The sequence below is a fragment of the Heptranchias perlo genome, chromosome 16, assembly GCF_035084215.1.
Source record: "Heptranchias perlo isolate sHepPer1 chromosome 16, sHepPer1.hap1, whole genome shotgun sequence".
Lineage (NCBI taxonomy): Eukaryota > Metazoa > Chordata > Chondrichthyes > Hexanchiformes > Hexanchidae > Heptranchias > Heptranchias perlo.
Genome location: NC_090340.1, coordinates 18525778 through 18540975, shown reverse-complemented (window position 1 = coordinate 18540975; position 15198 = coordinate 18525778). Strand labels below are relative to the sequence as shown.

Sequence of the window (15198 nt, the reverse complement as noted above, 5' to 3'; positions counted from 1 at the left end):
ACATTCAGTAGGTGACTGGTGCATATCTTCTGAAGTTATTTAAAGGCACATTTAGAATAGTCTGTGCAAGTTGGGACCCTGCTTTCAAAGGAAAATTGATGCAATGAGGAGACCAATCGGAATAATTCCAGCATTTCTAGTTCCAAGTTTTGAAAAGAGACTCTCAGAACAGAAATTCATTTTATCAAAAAAAAAGATTGAGGTGACACGATCCAAGTATTTGAAATAATAAGTGGCATGAATAATGTGGATGTAAGCAGTGCTTATTCAATTTAAAATTATCACAGAATTATTCCCTGCCCCTGCCCCCAGATCACTGTGGAATAGACTTGCATCAGAAGCAGTTCATACTGTGTCCACTTATCCACTTAAAATGTGCTGCATAAATAATCAGGGTGAAATGGAATTTAAGGTGAGAAAGGAGTGTGGACCCAGATGGCCAGATGCTCAATGGGACACAGTAATTCCTGCTATGCTGCGCCACTGATGAGTCAAATAATGGGGATTGTAAGTGAACTAAAACTGGATTCAAAGCCTAGCCTTTTCACTTGATTAACTTCAATGAGCCCAAGGATTTTTTTTTTTGCTAAAGAAAAGCAACAAATATTTAAGTTGGCTAACTGCCAAGATAGTCATGGTTAATGGATGTTTTCAGATTATATAGAATTTACAGCACAGAAACAGGCTATTAGGCCCAACAGGTCATTGCCAGTGTTTATGCTCCACACGAGCCTTCTCCCAACTTACTTCATCTGACCCTGTCAGTATATCCTTCTATTCCTTTCTCCCTCATGTAGCTTCCCTTAAATGCATCTATGCTATTCGCCTCAACCACTCCATGCAGTGAGTTCCACATTCCAGATTGCAGGGGTGTAAATTGTCGTGCTCCCCAGGGATCAGTGCTGGGACCATTGCTCTTCGTGTGTATGTGTGTGTTAATCTGGACTTGGGGGCAGAAGATCAATTTTTGCAAGCAACAAAATTGTGTAAAGGACTGCCAGAAACTTCAGGAGGGTATAAACAAATTAGTAGATTGGGCAGATGAAATTTAATGCGGAGAAATGCACTATATTCTGAGCCGATGAAAAAGGAGAGGACATGCATGCTAAATAGTAAAACTTTAAAAGGAGTCCAAGAGCAAAGAGATGTAAGAGTTTAAATACACATATCTTTAAAAGTGGACAAACCAATAAAGCAAATAGGATCCTAATTTTATAAATGGGACATGGACTAGATAAGCAAACCTAATATTAGCATTATAAGCAAATTATTAGTTAGGCTGCAGTTGGAATATTGTGTCCAGTTTTGGGTGCCTTACTTTAGGCCATGGAGTGGGAGCAGAAAAGATTCATTAAGATGTACCAAGGATGAGAGGCTTTAGTTATGAGGACAGCCTAAAGAAATAGGAGCTTTTTTCAATGGAGCAAAGGTTAACAGGAGATCTGATAGAGGTGTTCAAGATTAATGAGAGGGTTTTGATCTCTCAATAAGAAAAACTATCTCCACCGTTTGGTGAGTTGTTAACTAGAGGACATAAATTTAAGATTATCACCAAAAGAATGAAGAAGGGTGAGATTAGGAGAATTTTTTTTATAATAAAGTTGTTAGGACATGGATTGTCCTACCAGAAATAATGGTGGAAGCAGAACCCATAATTTTTTTAAAAAGGGAACTGGATAAGTATTTGAAAAAGAAAAATATTGAAGGCTGTAGGGAAAGGGTGTCAGAATGAAGCCGAGTGGAGAGCTTTTTTGGAGAGCTGGAGCAGGCACCATGGATCAAATGGCCTCCTTATGTGTTGTAAAATTCTACCATCCTGTGGTTTCAGGAATATTAAATTCTTTGGAACATGTAATTTCCAAGAGGCTGGAATAAATTTCAGACTTTTATCTTGCTGGAGGTTCTACTTGTGGTGAGGAGATTTAATGGTTTAATCTGTCAGTTTGTGGAAGGACCTGATTTACTGGGCCAAATGACCTTATCTGTATGTTCTTGTATTTACTGTTTCTATCTAAATATCTCACTGTATATCCCATCAAATGCACTTCAAATTGTATATTCCTGTTTATTGCACCGATGCCTGTTCCCTGTAGTATATTCACTGCATCACCCACTATTTCCCTGTACAACCTATTATTTCACTGTATAACATTGTTCCCCATTGTATATTCCACAGTATCTCTCACCATTCCTGACTTTATATCAAATTGTATGCTCCATTTTTGGTTTCTGTAAACTAAACATCTGTGACAGGAACAGACATTAGTTCCTGACAGTTACGCGTTTGTTATTTTGCCTTTTAATCTTTCACATTTGTACCTACAGTGCGTGACTTTAAGTTGGCAACCAGTCTATAACCAAGTTTATCCAGCTCGTTACCTAAGTGCCACCACCCTCTTGTTAGGAGCTTGGACTATTCCTTCGGTGCTTTTTGTGTGTGTGTGTGTGGGGTCTTTGCCTCCACAAGCCCTGTCCTGGTTTGTCATTGGTGCCGGCAGGATCACGTCAACTTCAGAATCACAACACACCATACAAACTGTATTGGTTGTGAAGCGCTTTGGGACGTCCTCAGGTATTATATAAATGCATGTCTTTCTTTCTGTAGAAAGAGCAATTCTCAACAGGGCCCCGGTTGTACTAATGCTATTCTGGCCATTATTGAATATAGTTTTTCCCACTTTTCAGTACAAAGTTTGTACCGTTCCCAACTTAACGCCCTTTTCCGTACAACGCACTGCCCGATCCATATCTCCTCAAACCACTTCATAAATATTGCCATTGATTTTTATTATGTTTAGTAAAACATAATCCTCCTAATGGATAACGGATGATCGGATATTCTAAACCACAGATGTTTGACGCGGGAGTGATTGTTTTGGGGAGTGGATTGATCCAGATGTCATGTTTTGCACTGTATTTGTAATTGACAGACACGTTTCTCGAGGAGAAACACGGACATTTCATATTCAATCCGGGAAGGAAGGGGGCGGAATGCTTGGCGGCGAGAGGGTTTGGGCAGTGGATATTATTTATAGATAGCGCTCGTTCCAAATTGTGTGTCAGTAGGATGATTCGGGAAGGGGGGTGGTGGTGGTGTGAATGAACAGCTTCGGTGCTTGCTTGCTTGGCTCCGAACTCCGGTTGGTACCATGGTCTGCAGATCTCGGGTACACGCCCTGAAAGAATGAGAAATGAAAGCGGCTGCTCCAGGAGAATCCACTGTAAACACGGCACCGCTGGAATCGCCTACCTCCCAACGCGGCTTACTCGTTCGTTACTTTGGCAGCAATAATGCACACACGGAGCGTTTCAGATAAAATGTACTCGATGCCCTCGATTGTGTGATTTCTTTTTTAAAACTCCCCTGTAAATATTCTGACTTTACAGCAGCTGCGCTTCCCTACCTGTGTTACACTGGATCGTCATGTACTGTAACTTAAGTGCTTCAGTGCCCTAATTGCGAGTGATTTTGTGGTTAAATCCATTTAACAGCGTTACATTATGGGTGTGATCAAATTATAGTGCCCACCGTAATCTGCTCATTCAATAAGCACTCTCTGGCCCCCAATAGCATTTGGATTATAATCCCTTTTAAATTCCATAAATGCATGTTAAATGAGCAGTGCATGCATGTATATATGTGTGTGTGTGTGTGTGCGCACAGTGGATGAGAGCGTGTTTCAGAAATGGATTCTGCTCGGCGTTGCATTAAATATGTGAGCACTGGGTGTATGCACTGAGTCGATTCAGGTTCTGCAATGCAAATTTTTGATTTGCAATCTCATCGGTTACATTCACTCCTGCAAATGCAATCGTTTTCGGGGCACGGCGATGGCAGCCTTTTCTGGCATCTCCTGTAATAAGGGAGCTGGGTTTTTTTTTTCTCCCCCCCCCCCTCTCCCACCCTGGTTAAGGTGCAGTCAGCAGTGATAGTGTTGGGTGTTGGTGGATTGGCGCAGACTCTGTGTGTTTTTGACGTCAGTCTGGAGTCGGGGCTGAGGCTGGCGCACTCTCTGTCTGTCCCTCCATTGTGAGCAGCTGAAGGATGCGATCGGGCTGATTCGCTGCCGCCGCCCAGTAGTGATCCAGTGACAGTCCCATCCGGCCAAAGTTCGTGTTATCTCTCTCTCTCTCTCTCTCCTCCCCTCCCCATTCTAAGGCGAGCGTCTTGAGTGTGCAGCTCTGCAAAAAAAAAAAAATACCCCAGGATATCTTTTTTTTTCCCCCCCCCGCCCCCCTTCTCCCCATCCGCTGTGCACAGGCAAAAGAAGCGAGCCCGGCCCCCGCCTCTGGCTTTGGATGTGTGATTAAACCCCAGCGTTTTGAAGAGAGGGTTCAGTCCGAGAGAGTAGAGGCGAGGAGAGAGAGGCCAGAGCTGTGCTACTTTCCACACACAAACCATGGGATGTACAATGAGCGCCGAGGAGAGGGCAGCCATGGAGCGGAGCAAAGCCATCGAGAAATCCATCAAAGAGGATGGCATCAGCGCCGCCAAGGATGTCAAGCTGCTGCTTCTCGGTAAGAGCGAAGCCGCCCGGGATCCCCAGAGCAACACCCTCCCTTCCCTCCCTGAGCCCCCGTGAGCCGAAGGCGGCTTGGAGAGTCTGCACTGTCACCCTGTGCTCCGCCAGCCTGCCTTGCTTCTCTCCTTTTTATAATCTCCCTTTTATCTCCTTACATTTGCTAACGCTCCCATTTTCCCCCCCCTCCCCAACCCCCCTCTCTCATTTTCTCTTTTTTTTTTGTTTTCCAACAGGGGCGGGCGAATCAGGGAAAAGCACCATCGTAAAGCAGATGAAGTAAGTGGCTTATGTTTTATTTTATTTTTGACATATATGGATTTTAATTCGCGCATACATTTCTCTCTCATATTTTCACGCCTCATTTTGAGTCGAGACTGTGTGTTGAGGTTGGATGTATATTAATGGCAGAGACCCGCCATATTTATGGTGCTATTATCTCAGTCTCCTATCTCCAATATATTGATGGGTTTGGTGGAAGGGCTGTGACTTTTTCCAACATGTGCATTGTGGTGATTGGAGGGTCAGGCGACTTGTTATTTCGTAAGATTTTTGAGGGGATATATTTTTGTTTTAAAATCCCTGTTTCTTTGGAAAGGGGTGTGGGTCTGATAGAGCCACAATTTAAATACATCACCATGGCTGGACTTGCATCCTTGCACATTTCACAGATGCATCAAGACTGAGCTTCGGAGGAGGGGCAATGGGAAAAATCATCCGCCGCTACCAATTAAGCTTTAATGCCAAGCTTTCATCTCTCAACCTTTTTGTCATGTTTGATCGCTTGACACCGGCAGCAAGGCCAGCTCTGTGGCATTTTTTTAAACTACATAGAATGCGGATTTAACCTGACAGACGGCAAACTGAACACTTGCCATTTAAAGCTTCTTTTAGCCGAGATTTTACGATTCATTGTTATAATTAATCAGCCAGGATTCACTCGGGTGATATTCTGTTATTAATAAATGGGTGGGATTACATGGATCCCATAGCAGGTAGGTCCCACCCTAACCTATCCATTCCCTTGAATCCTGTTTTCTTTACTAACAGTATAGGATCATCACGATTTGGGGGATAAGGGAATGTGTCTGGACATTCTTAGTGACAGCACTGTCCTCACCTTAGTATGAACTTGTTATTGCTGTATAAGAATAACCTAGGTCTATCTATTATCAGTATGACTGGCCCAGGTCTGTGTGTTATGTACACGGATGTCCATGTACACAAATCACTAAAATCCAGTGGACAGGCACAAAAAGTAATCAGTCTAATGGAATGTTGGCCTTTATCGCAAGGGGGCTGGAAGACAGAAGTGAGGAAGTTATGCTTCAGTTGTACAGAGCCATGGTCAGACCCCATCTAGAGTACTGTTCAGTTTTGGGCACAGCATCTCAGGAAGGATGTATTGGCTTTGGAGGGGGTGCAGCGCAGATTCACCAGAATGGCTTAAAGGGTTAAATTATGATAGGTTGCATAAAGTTGGTTTGGATTCCTTTGAGTTTAGAAGTTTGCGTTGTGATCTAATCGAGGTGTTTAAAATGATAAAAAGATTTGCTCTGGTAGATACGGAGAAACTATTTAATCTGGTGGGGAATTCAGAAAAAGGGGGCACTGTGTTAAAATTAGAGCTAGGCCTTTCAGGAGTGAAATCAGGAAGTACTTTTTCACAAAGGGTAGTGAAAACATGGAACTATCTTCCCCATATGGCTGTGGATGCTGGGTCAATTGAAATTTTGAGGACTGAGATTGATAGATTTTTGTTAGGTAAGAGTATCAAGGGATATGGAGCAAAGATGGGTAAATAGAGTTGAGGTACAGATCTGATTGAATGTTGGAACAGGCTCAAGGAGGTGAATGAGCTTACTCCTGTTCCTATCTGTGCTGGCCCAAGTCTGCATATTTGTCAATGTCTGTTTAGAAGCTCCTTTTTTTGCAGTTATTTGTATGTCTTGATTCAGACTGGAATATTACCTTTATAACTAGCCACAATTCTGTGTATTATAGCTCAGATCAGACTAGTGCATGCATAACTGGATGGAAGCCTAGATCAGTGTACCGGAGTCTGGGTTCGTGCCTGTGTACCAGAGCTTGGGTCTTATCTGCGTGTTACCGCCCTGTCTGTGTTGTATCCTAAAAGTAATGATGCTTTGGCTTGGGTCTGTGGGTTGGGGCGTAGGTTGGTCCGATGTGGTTGGGATCAGATCAGCCATGATCTTATTGAATGGCGGAGCAGGCTCGAGGGGCCGATTGGCCTACTCCTGCTCCAATTTCTTATGTTCTTATGATGTGGGTTGGGGTCTGTGTGATGTGGCTTTTGTTTTGTGCGATGTGAGTTGGGGTCAGGGCAAAGTGAGTTGCAGTTGGTGTTGGGGCCTGGGTTGGTGTCGTGTGGGTTGGGGTCTGTGCGTTCTGGCCTGGGTCGGTACAATGTGGGCCCTGTTCTGTGCGATGGGATTTGGGTTGGTGCGATATTGCCAGGGTCAGTATGTTCTGACCCAGGTCGGTTCATTGGGCCCAGGTCACTGTTCTGGCCTGGGTTGGTGCAGTGTTGCCCAGGTTGGAGTTTTGGGCCTAGGGTCTGTGTGAAGTGGACCCAGGGTCTGTGTGTTCTGACCTGGGTCTGTGTGAAGTGGACCAGGGTCTGTGTGTTCTGACCTGGGTCTGTGAGAAATGGACAAGGATTTGTGTGTTCTGACCTGGGTCTGTGTGAAGTGGACAAGCATTTGTGTGTTCTGACCTGGGTCTGTGTGAAGTGGACAAGGATTTGTGTTCTGACCTGGGTCTGTGTGAAGTGGACCAGGATTTGTGTTCTGACCTGGGTCTGTGTGAAGTGGACCAGGATTTGTGTTCTGACCTGGGTCTGTGTGAAGTGGACAAGGTCTTTGTGTTCTGACCTGGGTCTGTGTGAAGTGGACCAGGATTTGTGTTCTGACCTGGGTCTGTGTGAAGTGGACCAGGGTCTTTGTGTTCTGACCTGGGTCTGTGTGAAGTGGACCAGGATTTGTGTTCTGACCTGGGTCTGTGTGAAGTGGACCAGGGTCTTTGTGTTCTGACCTGGGTCTGTGTGAAGTGGACCAGGGTCTTTGTGTTCTGACCTGGGTCTGTGTGAAGTGGACCAGGGTCTTTGTGTTCTGACCTGGGTCTGTGTGAAGTGGACCAGGGTCTTTGTGTTCTGACCTGGGTCTGTGTGAAGTGGACCAGGATTTGTGTTCTGACCTGGGTCTGTGTGAAGTGGACCAGGATTTGTGTTCTGACCTGGGTCTGTGTGAAGTGGACCAGGGTCTTTGTGTTCTGACCTGGGTCTGTGTGAAGTGGACCAGGGTCTTTGTGTTCTGACCTGGGTCTGTGTGAAGTGGACCAGGATTTGTGTTCTGACCTGGGTCTGTGTGAAGTGGACCAGGGTCTTTGTGTTCTGACCTGGGTCTGTGTGAAGTGGACCAGGATTTGTGTGTTCTGACCTGGGTCTGTGTGAAGTGGACCAGGGTCTGTGTGTTCTGACCTGGGTCTGTGTGAAGTGGACCAGGATTTGTGTTCTGACCTGGGTCTGTGTGAAGTGGACCAGGATTTGTGTGTTCTGACCTGGGTCTGTGTGAAGTGGACCAGGATTTGTGTGTTCTGACCTGGGTCTGTGTGAAGTGGACCAGGATTTGTGTGTTCTGACCTGGGTCTGTGTGAAGTGGACCAGGATTTGTGTTCTGACCTGGGTCTGTGTGAAGTGGACCAGGATTTGTGTGTTCTGACCTGGGTCTGTGTGAAGTGGACCAGGATTTGTGTGTTCTGACCTGGGTCTGTGTGAAGTGGACCAGGGTCTGTGTGTTCTGACCTGGGTCTGTGTGAAGTGGACCAGGATTTGTGTTCTGACCTGGGTCTGTGTGAAGTGGACCAGGATTTGTGTGTTCTGACCTGGGTCTGTGTGAAGTGGACCAGGATTTGTGTTCTGACCTGGGTCTGTGTGAAGTGGACCAGGATTTGTGTGTTCTGACCTGGGTCTGTGTGAAGTGGACCAGGATTTGTGTGTTCTGACCTGGGTCTGTGTGAAGTGGACCAGGGTCTGTGTGTTCTGACCTGGGTCTGTGTGAAGTGGACCAGGGTCGGTTGGTTTGGGCCCCGGGCTGTGTGTTCTGACCCGGGTCGGTATGATGTGGACCAGGGTTGGGGCCGGAGCTGTGTGTTCTAGTCCGAATCGGTGCGAAGGGGAGCCGAGGAGATGCAGCAGCTCCTGTTCCCATGAGCAGCCTTTTATAAGGTAAATCTGACGGTGAGCAGCCGGGTCTGGGCAGGGACAGGCCGGAAAGCGGCTCTCCCGGGACCCGATTTGAGTGATGGGCTGGAGGACGGAAGGGCGCCGGGGGGGGGGGGGGTTTCCGTCCAGACTACGATCAGCATTTGCGGGCCGGGAACGGGACCAGTGCCGGGGCCGCTCTGGGTTGGCGAGCCGGGACTAGCGGCCGCCGAGTGCTTTTTCAGGCGCTTTAGTTGGTGGACAGCGCCTAAGAAAGAGGGACTCGGGTGGACTCGGAACCTGTCGGGGAGGGAGGGGACGGGCAGCGACAGTGAGGAGGCGGAGAGACGGGCGGGGCTGGTGCCATGGAGCGGAAGAGGAGGCGGGAGCTGACCCGAGTCCCCGGGGATTGACCCGAGTCCCCGGGGACTGACCCTTGTTGGCCGAGGCACAGTTGCATTGGTGGGGACTAGGGTTGCCAACTGTCCAGGATTGCCCTGGAGTCTCCAGGAATTAAAGACTAACCTCCAGGACACTGCTGCGACCAACCCGGGAGAGAAATCATAAAGGCATTAAAAAAATTGTGCTTTTTTTTAAAAAAAAACTCTTCCAACACTGTTATAAAAATATCCGACATGGGGGCGGGGGAAAAGGCTGTTTGACTGACAGTCAAGAATCATCCAGTCTGGTAATGAAGAGTCTATTGCTTTCTGATTGGCGTGGGAAGGCGGTGCACCGCGAGTATAAACATGTTGGGCGACCAATGACGGGGGGCGGGCCGCTTGGCGGCGGGAGGTCATCTGATGACACCTCAGAATACATCCAACCAGAGTTGGCAACCTTAGTGGGGATGTGGTTTGAGATCCCAGAGGTACTTGGGCTGTCACTGGAGACATGGGGCCATTAGTTTGTTTGTTGAGCGCCTGGGTGCTTTTAGTCAGTCGCAAAAACCATTCTTGCTCCCTAGGCCGCCAGTGCTGTAGAATTTGCCCATTCACATTACGGGTGATGTTCCACAGAAACAGACAAACAACGGAAAAATCTTTATACCCAGGTGCTCAAAAGTTGCAGTTTGGGATTTTAATTTTTTCTAGTTGCCAGACTTGACATGAATGGGAAAGGTCTGTACAGGACAAGAGTGATACTCCAGCTTTGCTTACCTCTATAGGTGGGGCCCCAAGTGTTCGTTCCTACTAGTGACCAGATAACTGGATAACTTTCTGTATAGGTGGGTTGTATGGCTAATAAGATCATAGCACTGCCTCATTTATTTCACAGTACTGCTGCTACTAAAATTGGGACTGCCATCAGTTGCAACCTATACCAATGTAGCAGGGCTTTGCAGTTGTGAAATAAAATCCAGTATCTCTGGTTCAAACAGTGTGATTTGAAATAGTTGCCTTTTACTGCATGATTTGATCATGGGAGGCTGCTCATCTGTGCTGTTCACCATACTGCTCGCACCTGGCCAAAAAGTACCTCAGCAAAAATGGAATAAAGCTGATTCCACAATTCTATGGTATATATTGTAGAAAATATGTACATGGATATCGTTGATTCAGATGACACTGATAAATCTTGTATATAGCTTTGCTTTCATGGTTTATATTGTGTGGGGTTTTCAGTGTGTAACTGAACGCATTCCAGCCTATTTGTAGTTTAAGGTTTCCTGAATAATGCAAATTGTGTGATATGTACAGAAGTTGAGAATTCAAGAGCTGTTTGCACGAATCAGACGCAGTAATTTATCCCTGTCTCCTGGTTAGCTGAGGGAAAAAAAATAATTTTCAAATGTTTAGATTTTTAAAATTTTTCCACATGGAACGAAATGCTTGCAATCACACCAAACCAGTCGTCATTAAAGAAAAATGTATTTTGATTCTACAGCACTCATGTTCTGTTTTAGAATAAGAAGGTTGCAAGTGAGGAACATTGTTCTGGTGTGAGAGCTTAAGAACAAGAGACTTTGTCGTCGTCATCATTCATGTCTGAAACAGGGAAAGGATAGATAACAATAATAAAAATATTCGGATTCATTCAGACATCCGTTGATGGGCAGAGAGTGAGAACAGAAACTGGTCTTAGTCTCCTAGAGACTGTCCTCTGATATAGTGAAAGTCAAATTTTTGATGTTTGGGATGTGCACCCATTTGGTTCCTTTCAGTGATAATTAAAAAGAGATTATAGATGTTCAAGAATGTCTGGGTGCAGTTGTTTGGTCTTACTGAGGTGTACTTGGGGAGATGTAGAAGTTCTTGGAACTATATCCAGGTCCATGCCTTAGGCATCTGCCAAGTCACAACTGAAGGATGGTGGGAAGAGCCTTGGTCACCAAATCATTCATAGTACTGGAAACATCTGAAGATGCAATAACAATGGGCACAAGTTTGAGTTAGTGGGATAGTTCTGCTTGGATTGATTAAGCAACACATTGAGAAAGTTAATAGACCAATGCAAGTGTGGGAATCGAGATCTGACATTTGGGTCCACCTGGATAGAGAAACACAAACAAACTAATGGGATGAAGCCTGGATTAGATTATGATCAATACCTTCCAAAGGAAGAGACCGTTTGTGTGGGTGGAATCAGACATTCTTGAACATCCAAGGGTTGTTGCATCTCTTAGAACACAGTTAGAGTGGAAGAGGATGTTTCTGTATGCCTTGCCTTGACAGAGATTCAGGCATTGTGATATTGTACTAATTGCATAATACTGTGATCTTCCACAGACTGAATTCCTTTACTATTGGACATGGATTCTCGTCACTATCAAATTACTATTTAGTATTAAACAGTCTCGCTGCAGCTATCGGTTATCTTGTCCCCCATGCAGTTATGATCACATTCATAGCAGTGAGCATAGTGGCATCTTAAACTTGAACAAGAACAGCAAAGAACATTTACATTCTTATGCATTTTCTGTGTCAAATCAATTTAAAATGTAAAAATAGTTCAAAGGTTATACATTTTGCAGGCCACTGTGAAAATAGTCAAATAACGAGAGGGTTTGAGCACTGAATTGCACCAAAGCACATGTGCAATAATGAGGAGGAAATATATATTGAAAGGAACAAATCCTTTTTTTGTTTTAAAACTCCCAACGGTACTATTGTTAGGTCCCTGATCTCTGCAATTCTAGATGATTAAGTAGAGTGACAGTGAACCTCTTGCACCGGATCCTGTATAACTGGTTATTTTGCAAAGAAGGTCATGGAGAATGAGAATGTTTAAGTGTCCTTTTTTACAACTCAGCCAAAACAGGGAGGTTGACATCGTGTGAGATGCTATCCATTTATTTTAAATTTACTGAAAATTTTTCATATCCAAAATTTCACTGTTGTAAGTTGTTGGTTGGAGAGTCTTTACATAGCGATATCATACTGTATTAATGATTCTACAACCACCAAGTAATTATGCCATGGTGCACCTGTAAATGTGAAGTGTGTTCATCTGAATAGTCACATAACCCTTCAATGTTCAAGTTGTAGGTCTCCCGGTTCCTGCCTTATTATGTTGTGCCATGCTTTAAAGCTACTAGGCATGGTTTAGCCTGCTAGGAGACATTTTGCATGTGATCCCCTTTTCACTGACAATGTCAGATTATACTCTAGTGACATCCTAAATAGTCAGAGGCCTAAGGGCAGCACTCCAAATTTATATCAGTGAAGAAGTGACTCTGCACAGACAATCTGCCCTTAGCCCTCCCCTTCCGGACCAACAGCCTTAAAGCCTAAAACACAGGAACAAATGAAGCTGGGGTTCCAGTGTTTACATATCCTCATGTAGAACTTTGAGGAATCCCTGGTAACTCAGATGAAACTCATTAATAGCATAATATTTCTCAAAACATATTGTTGTCTGCAGAGCACTGAAAAGTGTGAGTTCCACATGAGAGCTGGAGTTTGGAATATTTGAATGCGCCTACAGACAGAAGCTTCAGAACGAGAATTATTTGCCCACCTTAAAGTTGCAATAATTATTAAAAAGTTCTGGGAATTTGAAGGATGTGGAATATTTTCACCCATATGGAAGGATGTTAAAATGCAATAATCCCAAACAGTCTGGGTTCAGATCCACTGCGAGCAGATGGCTTTATATAATTTTGATTTCATGGGACTGAGTCCTGTGGTTGTCAGTTAAAATCATCTTTTTTGGTTTTAGAATGCAGCCCCTTCTATGGGGACTGGACAGTACGTTGGTTAGAAAACTGTCATTTTACTTCTGGGAAATGGGTTTGAATCCAGCATAGCCTAAGAGGATGACACTCCTTTCAATCTGCTGCTTGTGACAGTTGTAAGCGACGTAGATGTGAGTCATTTTCAACCCAATTCCTAGTGCGTGTAAGTCCATAACACAGACTATGGACATAATTTTCATCAATTGGCAGTTTCACTTGGGTGGACATAAGGATGGCTGGTATGGGAAATATAATTATTGATGCATTAGATGATGCCTTTTCAGGGTAAGATTAAGGCACATTGTTCAGGGAGCATAGAGGGAAAATTACTCTGCAACTGACTTGCTTTATAACTGACTTGGGGATGCTTGATGGGACAATATAGATAGAACGATATCCTGTATCTAACCCGTACTGCGTCTGACCTGGGAGTGTTCAGTGGGGTGGCGCAGAGGGACCTTCCTTACTGTTCTTAACTTGGGTGTGTTTAATGGTGCTAATGTATGACAAAAATGACCATTGTTCCAATCTCCAAGCATCCCTGTCAGCTTGGCTCAGTTGGTAGCACTCTTGCCTCTTGAGTCTAGGCTGAAGCTTCCCTAGCTATTGTCTACTTACCTATTACCTATTAGCACTCTTTGGGAACAGGGCAACTGGTCTGAATAAATGCAGCTCAGCATATTTACATCTGTCGAATTGAGACTGATAATTGAGTAGTTTTCATTTGGGTGTGTTCCTTAATAATAGATTTACATTACAAAATAGTTAAAACAATTTTTTTCTGAAGATTATGACCAGAATGACAACCTGTTTATCTAAAAAAGTACAGAACTTGTAATTGTTATTTTTATCTCCCTGTATTGGTCACGTTTAACTTGATTTTACCACATTCACGTCATGTGGGAAAAATCGGATGTCCAACCTCCCAACGCTCAAAACTGCACAAATGCACCTCTTTTCCAATCAAATAATGTTACCATTGAACATAATACCTTTTATACTGGACCAGTGATTTCCTCAACATTTTGGGACTGGATGCGTTGAGTTCTGATGTCCAGACTACAATGGATAAGTTTTTCAAAGCAAAATCTGAAAGGTGGCTCCTCCCTAATAATCAATTTCTCTGGGATATGTTTTATCAATGCTCAACCTGAGCAATCTCCTGTCTGTTTCAATGAAAGGGTACATCACTGATGGAGAACCTTTTTTGAGGGAAAAACCTAATCATCCCTTTCCTTGCAATCTCAGCACTAATGTAAAAAAGAGTCTTAACATGTTGGTCAGTGGTGTCGTTGCATGAAGCCTAAAACGTTCACCACAACCTGGGCGATTGCACAGTACATATTCATATTTGCAATGTTGTCATGTGCTGATTCTAAATAAGACCCTGCCCCATTTATGATATGGTGAACGATTATGTCTCATTACTGTTGGCTTTTGATTGTTTCTTTTGAGCGTGCATCTCGTATAAGCAAGTGTCCTCGTTCTAACTTGTCTTTTTTGGACACTGGTGCAAGTTGAAGTGTGTTCATCTGAATTGTCACATAGCCCTTTAATGTTCATTATAGATCTCTCACTGACACTGGTGCAATTCCATTTCACTTTTTTTAAAAAAAACTTCAAACATTTTTGAAAAAATAATTTCTTCCGCAAACCGATGTGATGCAAAGAAATTGGGATTATGTGCTGCTGAATGGTGCATTATGTTCATGTAACCTTTTTATATTTCGATTTGGTGAGATATATAGACAAATACACAGTAATATGATAGTCTTGATAGTTGATTGTGGTATTTAGAAATTGAGTATTGATTAAATAACATATCCCAGAGAAATTGATATAGTAAGTGCTTGTATTAAACTACTCTAAAGGAAATGAGGGGCATAGCCCACTTTCGCTGGATCCTGGTTTGAATCATTTCAGACACAAGTGCCCCATGCTGCCTTTGGTTAAGGGAGGAGAGATCTGCATGGTGCTTTCTGTTGGAACTCCATTTTACTTCCTAGAAGCAGGGTTTGAATCCAGCATGAGCAAGAGAGGATGAACATCTATCATGTACTCAGTTAACTTCAGTTTCTGAGGGTCTGAGTGGAATATTTTTGGAGCGGTCCACAGCACAAAACCGCCTCTAATTAGGCACGATTTAGGATTCATTTGGAAATCTCCGTCATGATGCCTAATGTACTCTGAAAATACTGTGCTGTGGCAGTAGGACTCTTGAGATTGCAGCTAGCATTAATTAGTGGGGCAGCACACGGGGATACTCTACATTGAGTCCG

General features: G+C 44.0%; 1 protein-coding gene across 4 annotated transcripts in view; it reads left to right on the top strand.

The window, feature by feature from the left end:
* Positions 1-2534: 2534 nt before the first annotated feature.
* The window catches only part of LOC137333530 (guanine nucleotide-binding protein G(o) subunit alpha), a 261989-nt gene continuing 249325 nt past the window's right edge, over positions 2535-15198 (top strand). For 3 of the 4 annotated variants that reach the window (XM_067997730.1, XM_067997729.1, XM_067997731.1), the window contains exons 1-2: positions 4000-4518; positions 4757-4799. In XM_067997730.1, the coding sequence (XP_067853831.1) occupies positions 4401-4518; positions 4757-4799 (161 nt within the window). In that variant the 5' untranslated portion in view covers positions 4000-4400. Of the gene's footprint in view, positions 2573-3999; positions 4519-4756; positions 4800-15198 lie in introns of those variants that run through there. The other variant, XM_067997728.1, reaches the window with a different exon arrangement.